At 39.7% G+C, this 19,511-nt stretch overlaps 1 protein-coding gene across 1 annotated transcript; it reads right to left on the bottom strand.

Annotated features, from left to right (window-relative positions):
- Nucleotides 1-113: 113 nt before the first annotated feature.
- Nucleotides 114-19,481, bottom strand: lrrc75a (leucine rich repeat containing 75A). The gene is made up of 5 exons (XM_088381093.1): nt 18,545-19,481; nt 12,883-13,011; nt 10,215-10,327; nt 4,237-4,510; nt 114-4,043 (listed from the first exon to the last, which is right to left on the bottom strand). Exons 1-5 carry the CDS (start codon nt 18,791-18,793, stop codon nt 3,462-3,464), a joined length of 1,347 nt encoding a protein of 448 aa, XP_088237219.1. The 5' UTR covers nt 18,794-19,481; the 3' UTR covers nt 114-3,461.
- Between the last annotated feature and the right edge of the window lie 30 nt (nt 19,482-19,511).

Raw genomic sequence — 19,511 nt, forward strand, 5'->3', positions numbered from 1 at the left:
TTAGTAGCTCCTCATCTGGACTGAGAAGAACAAGTGCATGTTTAGAAATTTGAAGACTCGTCCAAGGTGTGACTATGAATATATATGCCCTGTAAATGACTGGCAAAAGTCTGTTTTCCTGTCATATTATTTATTGTTAAGATCCAATGAGTAACAATTTAGTAATACATAGCATTGTTTCCAGTAGCTGTGTAATGTAGCACAAAAATCAATATGAGCAGTGGAAAGAAAGGCTGCATAGCTAATCCAACAAAGGTGTATGGTAGATTGCAAAAAAATATGCTAACACGTGCAAAGGACATGAATTTTGCTTTTACACAATTCATTAGCTTCTTGCACAATCTAATGAGCTCCAAGCACGACACCAAGGTCCATACCACTTAAAAGTAGACCCACACTGAAAAAAAGACATTGTTTATTCATGACAGTGTCAATCAAAAGTGAGCGTAATTATTATTGTAGAGGTTGTATTTTTAATAAAGCTCTCAACTCGTTCGATTGTGCAGGTGCACCTTAAGTGCATTGTGACACCCCCACATTCCGTAAATCATTCATATATACCCTCTATGTACATCTGAGGTAAACATCACAGTCATTTCACCACTTCCAATAATAAGATAGTGTAATCGTTTTGCCTGTGGTGACGAACATGGTTATAATTGCTGTGCCTAGCAAAGTGCAGCATGGGAGAGGAAATCACCAAACAATCACTATAGTGGCTACAATGGTAGAAATACAGTACAGTAAGTACTAGTCAACACAGAGACACTATTCTAATCTCGAGATTATTTTGGGTTGGCAATAGTTTAATCTTTAATTATGCCCATTCAAAAATAAATAATAGGTGGGGGGACTGCTTGCTACAGAGTGGCCATTTCACTTCCTGAGCACTACTGTGGAGCCCTTGCACAAGGCACTGGACCCCAAATTTCTCAGGACAGTTGTACAGCACTCACATTTTAATATCTCTGTTTTTTGACTGACAAGCTAACGATCAGCAGAGGTCTATATTTGATTGACAGTCGCATCAAGACTACTTAACTGTCTAACCCGCATCTTCAAAACAATAAACCTGAGGATAGACTCTCTCGCATCGCTTATTCAGAGGTTACATAAAATCATTTGGTATGACTTTTGAAATTTGACTTTAACACCGCCAATGCAACAACAATTAGTGGCTATATGTACATTTTCACAAATGTTTACAATCATGACTGTTTAAAGGGCTTGGTGGGATTACCAGATATGAACACATTTTTTTTAGTTGCATGGCTTATATTAAAGGGAAGAATCTTTGCAGGTAGATTCGAGGATAGCGCTGAAATTGTACAGCTTGTTCTTCAGCCTCAATGTAAAAGTGAACTGCATGGAAAGCCTTGATTTGTCACTGTTTACATAAGAACCACAAAAAAAGGGGAAAGTTAGAACCCACTGTATGATAAAGCTAAAGTTTTTCTCTGCAAGTATCAGGATCTTGAATTAAAACACCGTTTATATAAGAACCACAAAAAAGGGGAAAGTTAGAACCCACTGGATGATAAAGCTAAAATTTTTCTCTGCAAGTATCAGGATGTTGAATTAAAACACGAACAATAAAAGCAGCATTAATACTCTGGGGAACTTGATACCATGCAAGATTTTTTGTGGTGTCCTGTTACAGCTAACATTCCTCTACTCTGCATACTCCTCAAAGGGTAAGTCAACCTTCAAATTTTCTTTGGAAAAATATGTTCTGTGCAGCCCAACTGGTCGAAACACAGTGTTCTGATTAATGTTTCCATTGTGGAATAGAAGTTATGCAAATTCACGACAGCAAGTGGCAAAATGGCCGCCCCCTGAGATGGATAAAAACAGGAGAAATTTGCTGCTTAACTTCTATTCCACACACGCAATATTAATTAGAATGCAGTGTTTAGTCTTATGGGGTGACACACAACATATTATTGTAAAGAAAATTTGGAAGTTGACTTCATCTTTAACATGAAGTATCTTAAATTTTTAATCTAAAGGTCCACCCCTAAGATTTAAAATGGGTTACCTCTGATTTATTAATTTGGATTCATGATACCCATTTCTCTGCACATGAACTTGTGATGTCAGTCAAGATTGAGAACCTTTGCTGGTGACATAATCACATCAGCTACTTGCAACAGTAGTCCTCTGCATACATAAGCATGCATCCGAATTACAGACGACTTGATTGTCCAAGTTTGCGAATCTGACTTGACGCACATATACAAACGTCACACATGATGTAACTAGCCTAGAACACGATTACTAAAAAAATAATCAAAGAAGCATATAGTTTTAGTCTTTGACTAAAATGTACTATAGTGTAACAGTTGTTTTTCCAAAACAATGTTACTAAAATCTTCACAAAGTGGTGTTTGCTGTTCATCTCTCTTTCAACTCTCCTTCACGCTGTTAGACAGCTTCAAAACCATCATAAAAATTTGGCACAATTTATATTGCAACCCACATTTCTCAGTTTTGCTGTTCATCCCGCAAATGCATGTTCCTTACAAATGGGCCACAGGCTTTTTTCTATGCTATACTGTAAAAGTATGGACAAGAAGCATTGCTATAATGGAAAAGTTTAACTTTTAACTTTATAAAAAAAAAAACTCCTAAATTTTCGATTTACATTAAGTAAAATGAGCCTCGCACTCAATTTAACTGTATCAGATATCGGACCATAGAGAATCTTGTATAAGATTGATAAATATCGGGAAGCGTGACACTCAGCACAACAATTATTATTAGTTTCCTATACAAGCGTCTGAATGAAATCTAATCACAGTTTACATCCACAATTACTAGTAGTCTACAGCAGACTACAAAATGACCTATCATCAGCCCACATGTACATTTTTTTAAAGCTTTTCATTGACATGAGAACCTAATGCACACAAGCTGGGTGCAAAAATCAATTTGTTGAAATTCAGAGGATAGCATGCGTGGATGTAATTATATATATTATGAAGTCAATAGAAACAGTAAGCAATCAGCCACTGACTTCTCCTCATTTAGACTAACTTTAACTTTTTATTCTTTTCGTCATCTAATCTAGCTGGTTATCCATTGATTTAATGTGGGTGTCATTTTCAGCAGAGCCTGTCATGGGTTTTTTTGTACTTCTCATCACAGGCACCTAACCATTAATGGGACATATTTCAGGCACATGAAGGTACTATGATGTTATCAGAAGATCCTGCCTCAAGCCCTGAACAGGGTGAGTTACAATAAAAAGCTTATTAATTTCTTAGTGGTTTTATCCATTAGTCTCCCTTTGTCATTTATAACTGACAAATCCTGTTTTCGTCCAATAGTTTGCCCACAATGGTTCAGCTGGTTAAATCTGGCTTGTTCAAGCTGGGAGCAAGTCTTTCCTTGCCTCATTCCATGTGTACCTCAACACGGCAGGAGAAATAATTCAAACCAAGAGGAGAAAGGAGCAGCAATCAGGTCAAGTGCTCTGATCGGTCAGTCACATTGTCAAAATCGTCCTCCTCTGCTCTCATTGGCTCGACAGCTGCGGAGGAGTGCTGTGACTGGCTGGAGCAAGACAACGGGGACGAGTGGCTTTGGGTGTCGTCCTCGTCCTGTGCCATCACTGCCATCCGACCCAGTCTCTCTTTTCTGTCTAACTCTTCATGTGTCCTCCTTCTCCTCCTCGCTTTCCTCTGCTCCTCAACGGTCCACATGCTCTCGTCTTCGTCCTCCTTCCCTTGCGCCTCCCTGTCAAAGTCCAGCAGCTCCTCCATCATCTCCTCTATTTCCATCTCACCGTCCAGTTCTTCCTCCACCTCAGACTGCAGCTCTCCCATGCTTTCAGTCCTGTCGGTTTCCTCGTCTTCACCGATGGCATTTAGCCTATCAGGGGGCTCGCTGGCCTGACTCTCGCCAAACTCCAGGATGGTAGGCAGGTTGCCTTGCTTGGGACAGCGCTTCCTCAGGCTAACCAGGAAAGGCTGTGGCAAGGAGAAGATGTCTACATTGTTTCCCAGGTCAATCCATGTCACACTTGGAAAACTGTTGGGATCCTAGGAAAAAAAAACATCTACTGTTTTTTTCTGTGTAAAACTCAATCACTGCATAAGTATTGTCATGCTAAATAATAAGACTGGGAGCTGATTTCAAATGTCAGCACAGGAACATTGTTTTTGTGATTCTAGTGCAAAAAAATCCCAGGAAATCTATGTTAATGCAAAGAGGCACCATGACAACAAGTTATACCTTCAAGGCATCCGTCAGCTCTTTCAGAATAGTCCTGGTCAGCCGGTTTCCATTCATTGCCAACGTCTCCAGGCGAGGCAGGGCAGCCAGAGTGGGGAGGAGCACGAGAAAGGCCTCGTCGGTAAGCTCAGTGAAGCCCAGCTCCAAGCTGACCACTATGGAAGCGTGGTGCTGGAGGTGCGCACACAGACGCTCCATGTCACGAGTTACCAAAGGGATGCCGGACAGATCCAGAGCTCCGCTGGATGGAGGTGTGGACAGCACCGCCTTCAGACTAAAAACAGACAAATGACATGACAACAGTGTGTAATTCACGCTTCACTGAGTCTTGATTAATTCCTTCGGCTACAGGATCGAGACCTGAACTCCAATTTATGCATCAATCTCCTATCAGTTAGAGATAACCAAGATTACCAAAATATTACCCAGCGTGGTACACCACTGCAAACTGCAAACAATAATAATAATAATAATAATAATAATAAAATGTATAATACTACTAATAATAATAATACTAAAGTAGGTAACGGATAAACAGTGTTATTAAAAAACGAACCAGTATTATTTTTATTTTTTAATTTTGGAATTTTGCTGCAGTTCTAAGTGTGCAAGTGTACTGTGGCGATGTGCAGACAGTTTGACACTAAGGGGATTCAGAGCTTAAGACACTGAAGTTTGCTGATGAAAAATGGCTTTTGAGTAGCACTTAAAACTGTAGTCTTCGACTGCATGGTCTGGGCTATAAATAACTGGAATAGGCAGAGAATTAAGTGAGCTGCGCACAAAGGGCTGATATACTGCACTGCTAAATGAAAAGGTTGAGCAGAACATTTTTCTTTTCATGGCTTGCAAAACCCCCAAAACAGCAGCATGCAAAATGAGAATGTCAAAATAATAAATAATTAAAAATACATTTGTAAATCAGCCAGCTGGGATAGGTGCCAAATCAACCTCGACCGAACTGGGACAAGCGCTGCAAAAAATGAATGGATGGATACATGCATTTTTTTTTTTTTTTTTTGCTTGTGAACTATTGAGCCTTTCAGAGATGTTATAATTGCACCTGATCCACTGATCCATTTTCTAAACCGCTTTTCGTCACGAGTGTTGTAGGCGTGCTGGAACCTATCCCAGCTGACATTGGACAGTAGGCGGGGACACCTTGAACTGGTCACCAGCCTATCGCAGGGCACATATAGACCATTCATTCTCAAAATAACGGGGAGAACATGCATACTCCACACAGGAAGCCCAGAGTCGGAATCGAACCCTGCACCTCTGAAGCATCTTAATGAGTATATGTCTGACATTAGCCTTTAGTTCCTGATCATAACATGGCCATGAGAGTGGTCAATATTGGTATCGTCACTAGTACCAATACCTTAAAATAAGGTCAAGTAATGTATCATGTTGATACCGATACCCTGATGTTGGCAAAACTGAAAGAAAAATCTATGTATGTCAATTATGTTTGTATTTGTTTGTTCTTACTACTCATTTTCAACTGTGGATTTGTGAAAGTTACTGAAGTGAGGATTATTTTTTATTATTTTCTAGTGGCTACAGCCTTGACAACAAAGATTACATGTTGGTGCCTAGGGTGGAGAAACGGCATACTTAGCCAACACCACACTCGTGGAATAGAAATATATAAATGCAGAGCTATCCGGGAGGAATCAAATCCAACTCAACCATCATCGCAAGTGCATGCATCACTTTGACAACGCTACAGAGTTGGCAAAACAAGCTACACTTTTGGGATGAATGAAAAAGGCTTGTTCTGCCTCTTCTATACTAAACCATCACAAGTGAGAATTTCCCAATTTGGCATAACAATCGACAAAACAGTCACACTCTATGCCCATGTCTGTTTATCACATTTATTTTTTTAACTGTCATTTGTGTCTTGCTTAGAAATTCTCCTTTTGCCCACTCACAAATGCGTAATGCATACATTGCTGATGAAGTTAAAGACTAGACTTTACTTCAGTTTTCACCAGTGGTGACTCAAAAAGGTCTACTTTGCTTCCCACTCCACTGCCCCTACCTTCAGCTCACATTTTCATATTCTAAATATTTTTTTCAATTAGATCTCACTCACAGCAATGTCTTAGACCTTGAGGCCACATTGTGACAAACTACACCCACAGACAGACAGATGGCTTGAGGATGTTTTGCTCACACCTACAGCCTCTAAAATATGTCTGGTAACAATCATGTGTGGGGCATAATATGAAACACAATATGGTTTCTATTTCTAGATTTATCACAGGAATAAACACTGTTAGATTATTACAGGCTGTTAACTAAGGATCTTGGCAAGCAATGTTCAAATGGAGCGGAGGAACTTCACTGAGGTGGGAAAGTATTTCTAAAAACGTTGCATGATAATTACTGTTGGTGTGGGAAAAAAAATCTTAATAAATCCTCACTCAGTAATATGCAGTTATGCTGTCACATCAAATAGTGATAAAGAATCTGCTTTTAGCACCTAATCAAGTTTTATCTTTTAAATGTGAATTTATTTTAATCTCCCCACTGCTTAAACTAGGACAGGAAATTCAACACACTACTTTGATTAATTATATGATGACACATTTTTTACGTTTTATTTTCTTAGTGGCCTGATTTGTTGCACATTGATCACACTATTGAAGGTCAGATTTGCTCAGAATTGCATGCAAGATAAAATAATGTATGTTTAATAATGTTTTTTGCTTCTTGCCAAAACACTTCATGGCCAAGGTACAACCTTGGACATATATCCAATATTTGTATTCAATTGAAATACCATTAGTTGATTGCAAAGTGTCCATTTGAGCCAATGTCTGCTATGATCTCGTTCTTGTTGAAGCGAATGGATCTTGCGAGTTGAGTGTCGCTTATTAAAATTACTACAATCTTCACTATTTCATCTACTGGTATGTCTGAAATTGTAAATATGGTCGACTTGAGGCACAATAAAGAAGGTGCTGCCTTGGGAACCCAAAGACATGAATCTAATATTACAAATTACATTAAATGGCACCTCAGTGATTTGAAGGTGACATTCATAATTCTGCTCTATCCTATTGTGCTCTCCATGGTTTGGTCTGCTGCGTCCTCTGTGTCTCCCCGAGATCATGTATCATCCATTCAGTTGGGGTATGTGCACAAAGGATGACAGGCCACATTCTTCTCCTCTCCTTGTTCTGACATTGAAGCATAGGCACAATTTCATATCAATTCAACATACAATACAATCTTACAAATCTTAATTTTCCAATTTAAGACCGATATTTTCTTCAAATCCAAATTGTTGTTTAACATAAGTCTTTAGTCAGTAATGCTTGTCAATAAGAAAACTATATGTGTGATTCATGGAAAGTTCAGTGGAATTTGTCACAGTTTTTTTTTTCTCCCATAAATAGCAAGCTTATGCTCGCTGATCCAAGTCAGGAATGCGTGTTCATTTTGTCTATATAAGGACTTGGGACTTTATGTTTGTGTGCGGACAGGAATTCAAACACTCACACACACACCTGATAACACGCGTATGTTCATTACAAGTGAGTTTATTTAAATTGTATGTAGTCTATAAAATACCCTTTGCTATGGTGATAGCATAAGGAAGACATACAATAAAATCTGGTACATATACAGCTGCTGACAGATGGCTGCTCTGTACTGTGTCAGACTGGAAAAATATTCCCATATGACAGACAATAGAGTGTAGCAAATACCATTACGCTTACGCACAAACACTGATCTGGCTTCTGGCCTCTGTCTAGACAAACAAGCCACAAATTGATGGCACACAACTGTGGACAGGCTCTTGGTGTGCGAATAGATACACTGCACTTTTGTAATCAATGGAACCTTCTATTAAAGTAGTTTTATCACAACTAGGAATGCCTCTCACATTTTTCAAATGATTTTGACCGAGGTCACACAGAATGATTTAATTTGCAGTTTCCTGTTTGGTTCGCCACAAATGAGCACTCGAACGCATTCATCTCACTGAGCATCGAAGGTTAGCGAGGGTTTGAATGTTGATCTTTTTCTTCACAGTTCGACAACAAACAGTTGCAAAGACGTTCACCAAATTGTTTTAATAATCTTCACAGTTTTTCTTGTTGCAAAGAAATTTCAAACATGCTCAAAAGGTCTTAACAACAAGAAAAACTGTTTCCAACTGTTTGGAATGTTTTAGGAAAAAATGAGTCCAACACAGTAAAATAAATTTGTAAATGACAAAACGATCCTTCAATCCTAAACAAATAACTTGTTTTTAGCATTGTCCATTTACATACATGTGCAAAGACCATTGGATGCAAGCCCCCAAGCTCATCGACCCATGTCGTCATGCTGAGAAACTCTGCTGAGACTTTATTCCAAGAAAAAAAAAAAATAGCGCACTTGGACCTTTACTGGGATTAAACATTCCAACACTTGCCAAATCAACATGTGAGCAGCTACTTTGTAGGATCCGAATAGCTAGAGTAAACATCCTCAGCGGGCAAATAAACACTAGTACAATTACAAATTCATCTCAATTCCATTAGATAACCTTCATTAGTCCCACAATGGGGAAATTTGCGATTTAATTTGATCTAATAGGCTTTTACGTTACAATTTTACATAAGAGACTCATATTAGAGTGGAACACAATACACACAATGTTCTTAAAGTTATCTTTCACATCTAGTCCAAGAAATTCAATTACAGAGATAGCTATTCACAAAATTCCGCTTCCTCAAAAATGTCCATCGTCAATTTAAGAGTAATTAACACTGATAGCCTTACCAATAGTCAAGTTCCTCTGTAATAAATTTGAATACATTTCTAATTTCGATGGACTGCTTTCAAACGTGTTTTCTCATTTATAGTGTTGCCATGGCAGCATGTGAAAATTACAAAGTCAGTCACTTGCAAACAATGCAAAACAAGAACGCTGCCGCTTTTCACTACAATAGAAATCACATCGTGAAAATCGCATCAAGGGGTTTCTGCTCATATACGTATATTACAATGTGCAGGGCGGACATTTATACTTGTGTGGCCCATGATGAAAACAGTCTCCTTTTCTTTAGAGTTAAGCGAGCCCGGTCTTGTCGCTCACTAACACCTGCAACACTGAATTAATTAAATCCTGCTCATCAGTGCAGAATAATTTAACATATTTGGCAAACTCTCTCGCTCTCTCTCTTTAAATCTGATATCACCTGCTATCTGCTCACACCTGGATGCATTTGCCAGCAGAAATGGATGCTGGCATGGTGAATATCACAGGTCACAGAAATTCTCAATGTTGTATCACTTAAATCACTTAAAATAATTGCCTTCTATATTGTAATCATGTTATTGTTGTTTTTTTCCCCATGAACATCCTCCGCAGAAAACAATAAAAAAAATCTCCATTTCTATTGTGCTTGTCCTTATTAGGACTAAGAGTGAACTAAGGGTTGCGAAGATTAAGAATTGGTTGCGAAGATTAAGATTTACTTGGGCTGCTAAATAAATTCACCCGTGTGTAAACGTGATCATCTGAACTTTACAGAGGGAAGGGCTTTAGGAAAATGAAGATACGATTTTAAAGATAGTACAACGATCAACAGCCCCTCTCACATAAGCGTGCTAAAAAAATATGGTGCAGTGGACTTCATTCTGCAAGTCATGCATGTACATTTTTATTATTCTATAATCTGCCTAAAAATTTCTCAAACCATCTTATTAAAATTACTATGCATCAGTGAGGCTCTTAACAAGAAGCGCAAAATCCGTGAAAGATTAGTTCAAGCAGAGATCTCTCTCTTTTGAGATGTAGCCAGCAATCTGGCCGTGTGAGATGAGCTTTAAAGTTTAGAGCAGGGGTCACCATCTTTTTTTAAGCCGGGAGCTACTCTTTGAGCACTGAATAGACACACTTCTTAAATCTCAGATTTGCTCTAATTTGCTTTATTATTATTTTTGATAATAATAATAATAATAGTACTGACCACGCCTGGGGTTTCCTTTTGAGCAGGCCTTGTCTTCTCCACTGAGAGTGGGGGCTGAGATGGTAGGTCAGCTGACGACAAACTTTCTCCATAGCCCCCAGAGAGTCCCCCTCCTACTGGACACAAACAATGGAATGAAGTGATGGAGAACAACAGGTGGAAGAAATTCTTACTGGAGGGGAAATCTGGTATAACTTGCAAGGAACTATTATATAATCTAATGTAGTCCAAGATATTTGTTATTATTTGTTAAAATAATGTTAAAATTTTAATAAAAGTCGGATTTTAAAAATACAGTATATATACAGTATTTTCTTTTCATTATTATTTGGGTCAATACTCTGAATGCGGTCTTAGTGAACTCTGAATAAGGTTGAAAATATCCATAAATGACCTCTGGCCTTGTTAAATCAACTTTGAAGCATTCATCAGCAGTCATAAACACAGAGTGGTGCTGTCAATCAAAATCCAGTGAGCCAGTCATCCAATTCACACAGGACTGACAAGGGGAGGCATAATGAGCATGACATTACTGCAGAGAGCTAAGATTGTGAGAAGTAGGATTTATGCACCATTGGAGCAAATAATTGGCAAATACATCTGTCAACCAAGAGTGTGCGTGTGTGTGTGTGTCTGATATGATACACATATTGAAGCAAAAATGGGGATTTCAATCCTTTATGGAGTGTTGTTTGGCTGATGAATGGCAGGAGCCCACTGGCCTCATGCTTTGCAACATGAAATACATTATTTACAACAACAGATGCCATTTAATTATCTTAAAATGGCAATTTACAATTTCAAAAATAATATTTTGGGGAATTAAACATTTTTATTTGGTTGCAAATCCTGTGTTTGCAATAACTGCATCACGTCTGAGACCCAGTGATGTCACTAAACGCGTTGCCTTTTGTGATGCCTTTACAGGCTTTCAATGCAACCTTTCTAAAGAAGATATCTGCGTTCTATACAAATTGGAGGACACAGGATTTCATTCACAATGAACTTTCAACATTGAAGTCCTCACAGACGCACGGTGATGCAAAGGAAATGAGCTGGTGTGAATGTCTTGAATCTAATGGAATCTGAATCTATACACATTAATGAACGACTGAATCTGAAATGTTGATCTGGTGTCTCATCTATATTTTGGTGTCAAAACAAGATGTTTTCTGTCAAAAGTCAATCATTTGGACTCATTGTTCCAGTTTTAGCGTTAACTTAAGGGCAAATGATGTCTGAGTCATAGCGCCTGAAATGCCTGGTATCACACAGTCTATTTTTTGTGAAGCGTGCATGACAGCAGCATTTTACACACCAATGAGTATGGCTCATATCCCTGTGGGAAATCTAGCAGAGGTAATTCACACAAGTCAGACTGGAGCAAAAACAATGAAAGCTGGCTGCAACTAACAATTATCTTAATAATCGATTAATCTGTACCGTATTTTCCGGACGATAAGCCGCTACTTTTTGCACAAGCTTTGAACTCTGTGGTTTATAGTCCAATGTGGCTTATCTATGGATTTTTCATGATTTGTATGATTTGTGAATATTCTTTTATATATGCAAATCTCAATCTTTCAATACATTTTTGTTTTGTGTCTGCTTGGTTGAGACATGATTTATACCACCACTCATGGTAAATGCCCTTGTGTTATTAAAGCTGCATCAAGTGGATTATAATTAAATAAATGTGAAGGCTCTTGCGTCGGTGAAAGCAGCAGTAGTGGTATTTAACTCAAGCTTGCACTTTTTGATATTTTGCTGAGTCTTTATAGTCTTTTTTTTTCCCCCTAAACCTCCTCTCTGTCTTTATACTTCTTTACCTACACATGCTTTCATTTTCTTGGCTTCTTGCATTATTGATAAAACAAAATAAAATCTATCAAGTGATCCTGTCTCAAGAGATACAATGACAAGCCACTCTGCAGCCTCTTAAAGTTTCTCATTTTTCCCCAGATGTTGTTTTTTGTGTTTCCATGCCCTCCTGGGGATTAAGATCAGGGGATGTCGTTAATATTTCCCACCAATGGGTGTGTGAAGTCCTTTGAGATATCTCTTTAATTAAGGCATATGTAAGTAGATTTGACTTGACTTGCTCACCCAATTGTGTGGCCCATCCATCCATTTTATCTATTCAAATGTTTGACTACAGTGAAATAAAAGCTGCCTTATATTCAATTCTTATTACCCTAAACCCAGCCAAAGATTAAAAGTACCTGATGATTTGTTGTTCTTAGGTCACGATGACAATATGCAGTAATGGTAAACATATGATTTCAGCTTTGGGGCATTCGTGTAACACACTAGCCAGTTACAGCATAGGTCGCCTTTTAATCTCTATCTTTGTCTTCATCACTCCTTCTTCCTTCCCGCATTCTTTATCGAATATGGTAGCTGTCTCTTACAATGACATCCCAAACTACATGAATGAAGAAACACAAAAAAATTGCAATTCCCTGATGCACACACACACACAAACACACTGCTGCACAACCACTTAGAGCAATCTTCTAATCTAATAACGTCAGACAAAATGAATCACGAGATCAGCTGATAGGGTTGAATCACTTTAGCCCACGTGGGTGTACAAAGGCGGGTTTGGTGAAATTGGCAATATTTGGGATGAACACTGTGTATGTGTGTGTGTTTGTGTGTGTCTTACCGTCTTTGGGCAGTGTACATAACGTGCCAGGCTGATGATCAGGTCATGCGTGATGGGGTCAACAAGGTTTCTAAAGCTGGCGTAGCGGTATAATACGTCATCCAGAGATGTCGACTCCATGCCCAGGTCCTACGCACACATAAACACGCACACAATATAGATTGGCAACAGCATATTATACACAATCAAACATCTTATAGGGAAGAAGACGTCATAGTTACGCAACTCATTTCACACACATGAGTAAACCTCATCAGTCACTGAACATGAAAAGAAAACACACAGTCACAGTGTACACGAAAAAAGCACATACGGCACATATGTGGACATTTATCACGTTTTTTGTTTGTGATAAACATTTGGAAGTGTCAATCAAAATAAGCATATGTTATTCTTGCAGAACACATTTTTGGATCGTGTGAATTGTCTGCTAAATCTGTACAACATACATTTAACTATGCAAATAGATTCACCTAATCTGATACCAGTATAAAACCTAACCCTGCTTTAAAATGTGTAAACTCCAGAAAACATGAAATGTCCATTGTTTGACAACGTGGGAAAATTTAAAACGGAAAAAAAATCCACTTTGATTTTCTTGTGCTATATTGCAAACAAAAGAGACTATACATGAAACACTTGAAGGTATTACTTCTAAATACAGTGCATTTAAAAATGTCTCACTCTATAAGTATTGCAAATCTCGTTGAATCCTGTGGATATGAAGGCATGGAGGATTTATTTGAAGTCAACAAAAATGAAACAAACATCCCATACAAAATGACCTTTATACGTCCATTAGGATTACCTAAAATACTCTGATGAGTAGTGGTGGCACAAAATAGAAAACATTCTTGGTTCTCTTTGTATCCTCAGTCCATTTTCAGTCTTCTATTGTACGTTCATTCAATTTGACTCGGGGGAAGATGCTTTTGTAGGCAGCCAAAATAGAAAAACTGCCCTTTAGAAATCGACTGGTAGGGAAAATAAGGGCTGAAGCGAGAAATTGCCAGACTGCAGTGATCAATTCATTCCTTCGGTAATTTTCTTCCACTTATTCTATCTATATCAGCTGATGTTGTCCGAGAGGTAGGGAGCACCCCAGACATGTAAGCACTCAATTGCAGGACACGTCAAAGTGGACAAATCATCATTCACAATCTAAATGACACCTTTGGGCATTTTAGAGTCTCCAAACATAACAAGCATACATATTTTTTGGAATATGGGGAAAAGCCTTGCAAGCTCAGGAAGAACGAATACACTCCACACAGACCATCTTACCTGTGAAAGAGACGAGCTAATCATGTTCCACAATTCTGCCCACAATAGTAATAATTGATTTTAATCAAGGCGCATACAGTACAGTGCCAGCAATTGCACTTTTCCAGCTTTGATTTTCATAGCATGACACAATTGGTTCTGATTGTTGGACCCTATATTTGAGGTCAAATCAATGCTATGCAGATGGTAAACAAAAATTAATACGAAAAATGCGGACTTACACAGTATGTAATGAAAAATATTAGAGGACATGATTTCATTTCTGTTCGTCCTGTACATCTCTGATTTCCAGTACAACTCTGAGTTCTGCCATGTGCAGAAGTTTGCGGACGACACTGCTATTGTTGGCTGGATTAGAGATGGACGGGAGGAGGAGGACAGCGGCCTCGTTCGGTGCTTCGCCAGTTGGTGTGGCTCCAACCACCTGCGCCTAAACACCGCCAAGTCAAGGGAAATGGTGGTGGACTTCAGCAGGACCAGGCCTCGTCCTGAGCTATTGACTATCAATGGAGACTGTGGAGAGATAGTTCAGACCTTTAAATATCTTAGAGTGTTGCTGGAGGACAAACTCGACTGGTCTGTGCATGTGGACGCTTTGTGCAAGTACTTTCTCAGGCGGTTGGCATCCTTCACTGTCTGCAATGTGATGCTGCGGATGTTTTCTCGATCTATTAAGGCGAGAGGTCTTTTCTTTGCGGTGGTGTGCTGGGGGGGCAGTGTCAAGAAGAGGGATGCCTCCCGCCTGGACAAACTAGTAAGGCGGGTTCTGTTGTGGGCACGGAGCTACTTGATCTGGCGTGTGTTGGCCAGGCTGCTGTCCATCAAAGACAACCCCGAACATCCACTGCACAGAGCCATCACTGGGCGGATGAGCAGCTTCAATGACAGGCTGTTGACACCGTCTTGCTCCACGGAAAGACTGAGGGCTTCACGAGCCATTTGGCATCAGTCCATGTAAAGATAGATTTTTTTTTTTGAATGGAACATGAACGTCAGCCCCCATCATCCACCCACTCTGTCATTTACATTACAAATGGCAATCATATAAAATGGGCTGGTTGATTGTACGATTGAGAATCGTGATTTGAAAACAATTTCCTTCAGAAAGATGTTATAAAAGCGGTGTATAAAGATGTACACCTAAAACTCAATTTTGCACGGATTTAGGGGTACAGAATTTGGAAATCATGTTAATCCAAAAAACGCATTGTGTAGAAAGTCTTGTTTTTTTTTAGAGCAGCCACTTATCCTTCTATTGTGTCCGGCCACGCTCTTTGACTGGATGAGATGCTTTCGCAATTACATACATACATAAATCAAAGTTAAGGTGGATTGAAAGAATATCTTTGCGTATGAATATTTGGTGTCACCTCTCTGACAAAGCCAGTTCATCCATGCATCGTATGCTTTAAGGAATAACTATTAACTCTACCAAAGATTATAACGTCGGGATATATAGAATGTGTCAGTCAGCTGAGTGGTTAAGATGCCTTCACGACACGACTGAAGGCCAGCTTTGATTGACATGAACAACATTGATGCTCACAGCTCAAACACCCAGCAGGAAAGGTGTCTGTTGCTCCAGAATGCCACTAATGCTGTGTCCCTGCTGTGTTAAATGGGCACGTCTTATTTCATATCAAGCATGTGTCCAGATATAAACAGGGTCTTTATCTTTATCACATTTCAAGCTCACTTTGGTTTTTGCTTCGTTTTGCTTTACTTGCTTGTGAAGTCTGCAGGCAATATATTTACCCCAAAAGGTTTTCAAAGCTTTCAGCCAAATTGGTGGATGGAGAAGCTCAAGTGGCCTACAAATTATCTGTGCTATAATGGTCTCAGCTGAAAAGTTGTGCCGATAATGCAAATAATTTGATAGAATTGCAAATGCATCACTTGAAAAGAAAAAGAGTTAACGGCCAATTTTTAAGGTTTCCATGAGTCTCACCCAAAGGGTTTCCATCCAAACACAAAATAAATAGCCTTCTATTGGTGTATGAATGTGTGTGTGTGAATGGGTGAAATTGTAAAGCACTTTGGGCACCATGTGGTGTAGATAAAGCGCTATAAAAATGCAGTCCATTTACCATTTAAATATAGGCGATGTGTACAGTATTCAACAAAATAAAATGTGATTTGTTTTCGAATAATTTGTACAGCTTTATTGTTTCAGTTGTATTGTGTGTGTGTGTGTGCGTGTGTGTGTGTGCGTGTGTGTGTGCGTGCGTGTATTGATATGCAGTGGGGCTTTTCATTCTCTGAAGACCTCCGCCTGAAAATGTATGACTCACTGATGCTTCCAGGTATGCAAACTAATGAAAGCAGCTTTGAATGCATGGTAAACAGTCGTTATTTGAATATCATGTTATTTGTCCCCATGGAAATGTATTTTTTAAATAAAAATTGTCATCAGAGAAAATAACACTGTAGGCTAGGATTTGGGACAGCTTTACTACAATCTGTGAATCTGTGCAGGGTGCAATCAATTTGGTCCGTATATATATATATATAGTGCATTATTAACTGAACCCTCGTAAAATATATATGGCAAATGGAAATGCAAGATAACTAATGATGGTAAGGAGACGAGTATGAGCTGACCCTTCAGCATCAAGGATGACGGTGACGGAGAAAGATCAGTGAATAGTCGTACCCATTACTGCAGCACATGCTGACCTTTACTAAAGTTCACATGTCAACCCGTTATCCATCTAATCTACCATACAGGATACTTTTCTTTGATCCCTCCCATTAGTTTGCTTGAATTGTGAAATTATTCAAAATAGAGCATCATAAAAAAAGACCATGTTGACTCTTGTTAGTTGTACTAATATTCCAAACCTGGCTTAGTTGATACTTAAAAAATATTTTTAAATTATTTTTTTCATACCTTCTATATCTCAATCAAGCTCCTGGTTAGTATTAAGCTAATAATAATAATAATAATAATCTTCATCCTCATCTTCATCATAACACATTTATTTATAGAGCACTTTCAGGGCTGTACAAATAAACATAAAAAAGTAACAATCTTAGAAGTTTATATTAAAAGCTGGAGGTTCCAACAGAAGCAGATTTTTGAGACATCCCAGAGGGAAATGGCGTATAGATGATCACTGCAGTTTCATTGCAGCGCAGTGATTAAGAAGGTGGCCTTGTCATTAGCTGCTAACAGACCTGCTCCATGATTAATCAACGTCTACTTAGGCTGAAGTCTGCACTGACCGCCATTGCTGCCGGGCAACATGCCTAGTAACCAGTGAGAAGTAAATTGGATTTTAATGCTTGTGTGGGTTTTCCTAGCCTAACTAACAAATCTCAGTCCAAATGGGACAATATGGCCCTGCCTGCCTATCATAGTATTCAATTGTGATCACACCTCTTTGTTAACATTCTTCCTTGGAGTGCATCCAGTTCACACTCATTTATTTTCTGCAATCCTGCCTTTCCAGCAAGAACAGGGATCCATCGGGAGTCATCGGACAAAGGATCAACATGTCAGGAAAACTATAGCTCTCTCTGTTAATGTCTGATGCGCTGTCAGTTTCTATTCCTGGAGCATTGTTGAGCTGAGACTGAAATGTTGTACTATTTTTCATGTTGCATATTAGGATGCCATTGCGAGGTAGAATTCATAGAGCTAATCCTAACCAGTCCATTTGCAAACATAAGTGGTCTATAAAACAGCGCCTGTCACGCCCACTTAATTGTCTGAATGGCAAACAATGGGCAGATGGCGCCATTTGGTGTACTGTTCCATTTTCAAAATTTTCATCATTTAAGAAGTGACACATTTTTGAGGCGTAAGCCAACTTTGATGAGAAAATGATGGATGGATGGATGGATGGATGGATGGATGGATGGATGGATGGATGGATGGATGGATGGATGGATGGATGGATGGATGGATGGATGGATGGATGGATGGATGGACGGACTTTAAAAATATTCTGATTTCAGCCTCTCCAATGTGAATACTTTCAGATTTCCATTGTTAGTTTGCCACGGTCGCAGAATAATTGTCTCGTGTTTTAAGTCAACAAGACATTCATGGACATCATGTTCAACTTGTTTAAACTAATCAACAATTTCTTCAAACACCGATGTTATGTTTCTTATCACTCCGCAAATTATTAACGTGTAACATTTTTACTCAACTTTAAGTGAATCTAGAACCATAAATTTAGAATTGTAATGTTAGATTTTTCTTTATGTTCAGTGACCTTTCGGGGAAACAATCAGCATATTTCAGAGTGTTTAAGAATGACATTTCGGGTATTTCTTTTATTTATTCTAATTATCTGGTGTCAAACGGGTCAAATTTAATTATACTGTGATTAAAAAGAAAAAACTTGAGCAAACAGTCGAATGGTGTTACCTGCCGTAGAGTCTTCAGCATCTCCGAGACCTCGTCGTGTTTGCCCTGCTTGGCCATCAGCATCATCTCCTGGATCATTCCGATTCGCCGCTGGTAAGGCGGCGGAGTGGCACCGCGGCTCAGCCTGTCCCCTGACCTCAGCATGAGGGAGGCAAACAGGTCCCCTCGCTCCTTGCTGGGGGTCCGCCTCCAGCTGTGCTGCGGGCTGGTTCCTCCAGCATCTTGGCCCTTGGTCTGTTTGGCCCCCATGGTGTTGTGTGAGGGGGAAGCAGTGATAACAACAAGCTTGGTCCCACCGGGCAGTCGGTCATGCAGAGGCAGATTTCGGGGATGTTTCCATCAGAGTGCCTGCAGCTGATCACATTCTACAGTCTGCGCAGCCAGTAATGAAAGCGCATTTAATGTGCATGGATAATGCATCGTCGCACTTCAGCAGAAAACAACAATAAGAAGGAAGTAGTTTCTGCAGCTCAAGTGGGGAAGAGGTCGGAGGATGCTGCCTGCAGCATGGCCGCTCACTGCGCACACGTCACATATAGGAGAACCGAAGACCGCCGCAGTCTCCTGTCCCAAACACAACTTCACAGCGTCTCCGCTTTGATTTACATCCAGGATGGACGTCTTGTTGTTGCTGTCGCTGTGCTCTCATCTCAGCCACGCCAACGGAGCCCCGCTGTCCCGGAGCGCAGCTCGGAGGGAGGCGGTGGTGCAGGAAACAGTCAGGGCATGGCAATGTTTACGTCCACGCTTCAGCGACGATTGACTCTTCGTCGCCACTATTCCGCTTTTGTGTTCCACCCGCGGCCGCCGAATTCACCAGTCATCTGCAACAGAATGCTGTATACGTGCGGTATCGAGTCCAAGGAGGAGCGGTGGGTGGACTACCTGGCGTGCTTGAGTTGGGACTGAATTATGGATGACAACCTTCCCTGCTTCGAGTGCACAAAGCACGCCCCCAACCGCCTCC

This window comes from Syngnathus floridae, chromosome 7 (genome assembly GCF_059516105.1).
Source record: "Syngnathus floridae isolate MCC-2025c chromosome 7, RoL_Sflo_1.0, whole genome shotgun sequence".
NCBI classification, from domain to species: domain Eukaryota; kingdom Metazoa; phylum Chordata; class Actinopteri; order Syngnathiformes; family Syngnathidae; genus Syngnathus; species Syngnathus floridae.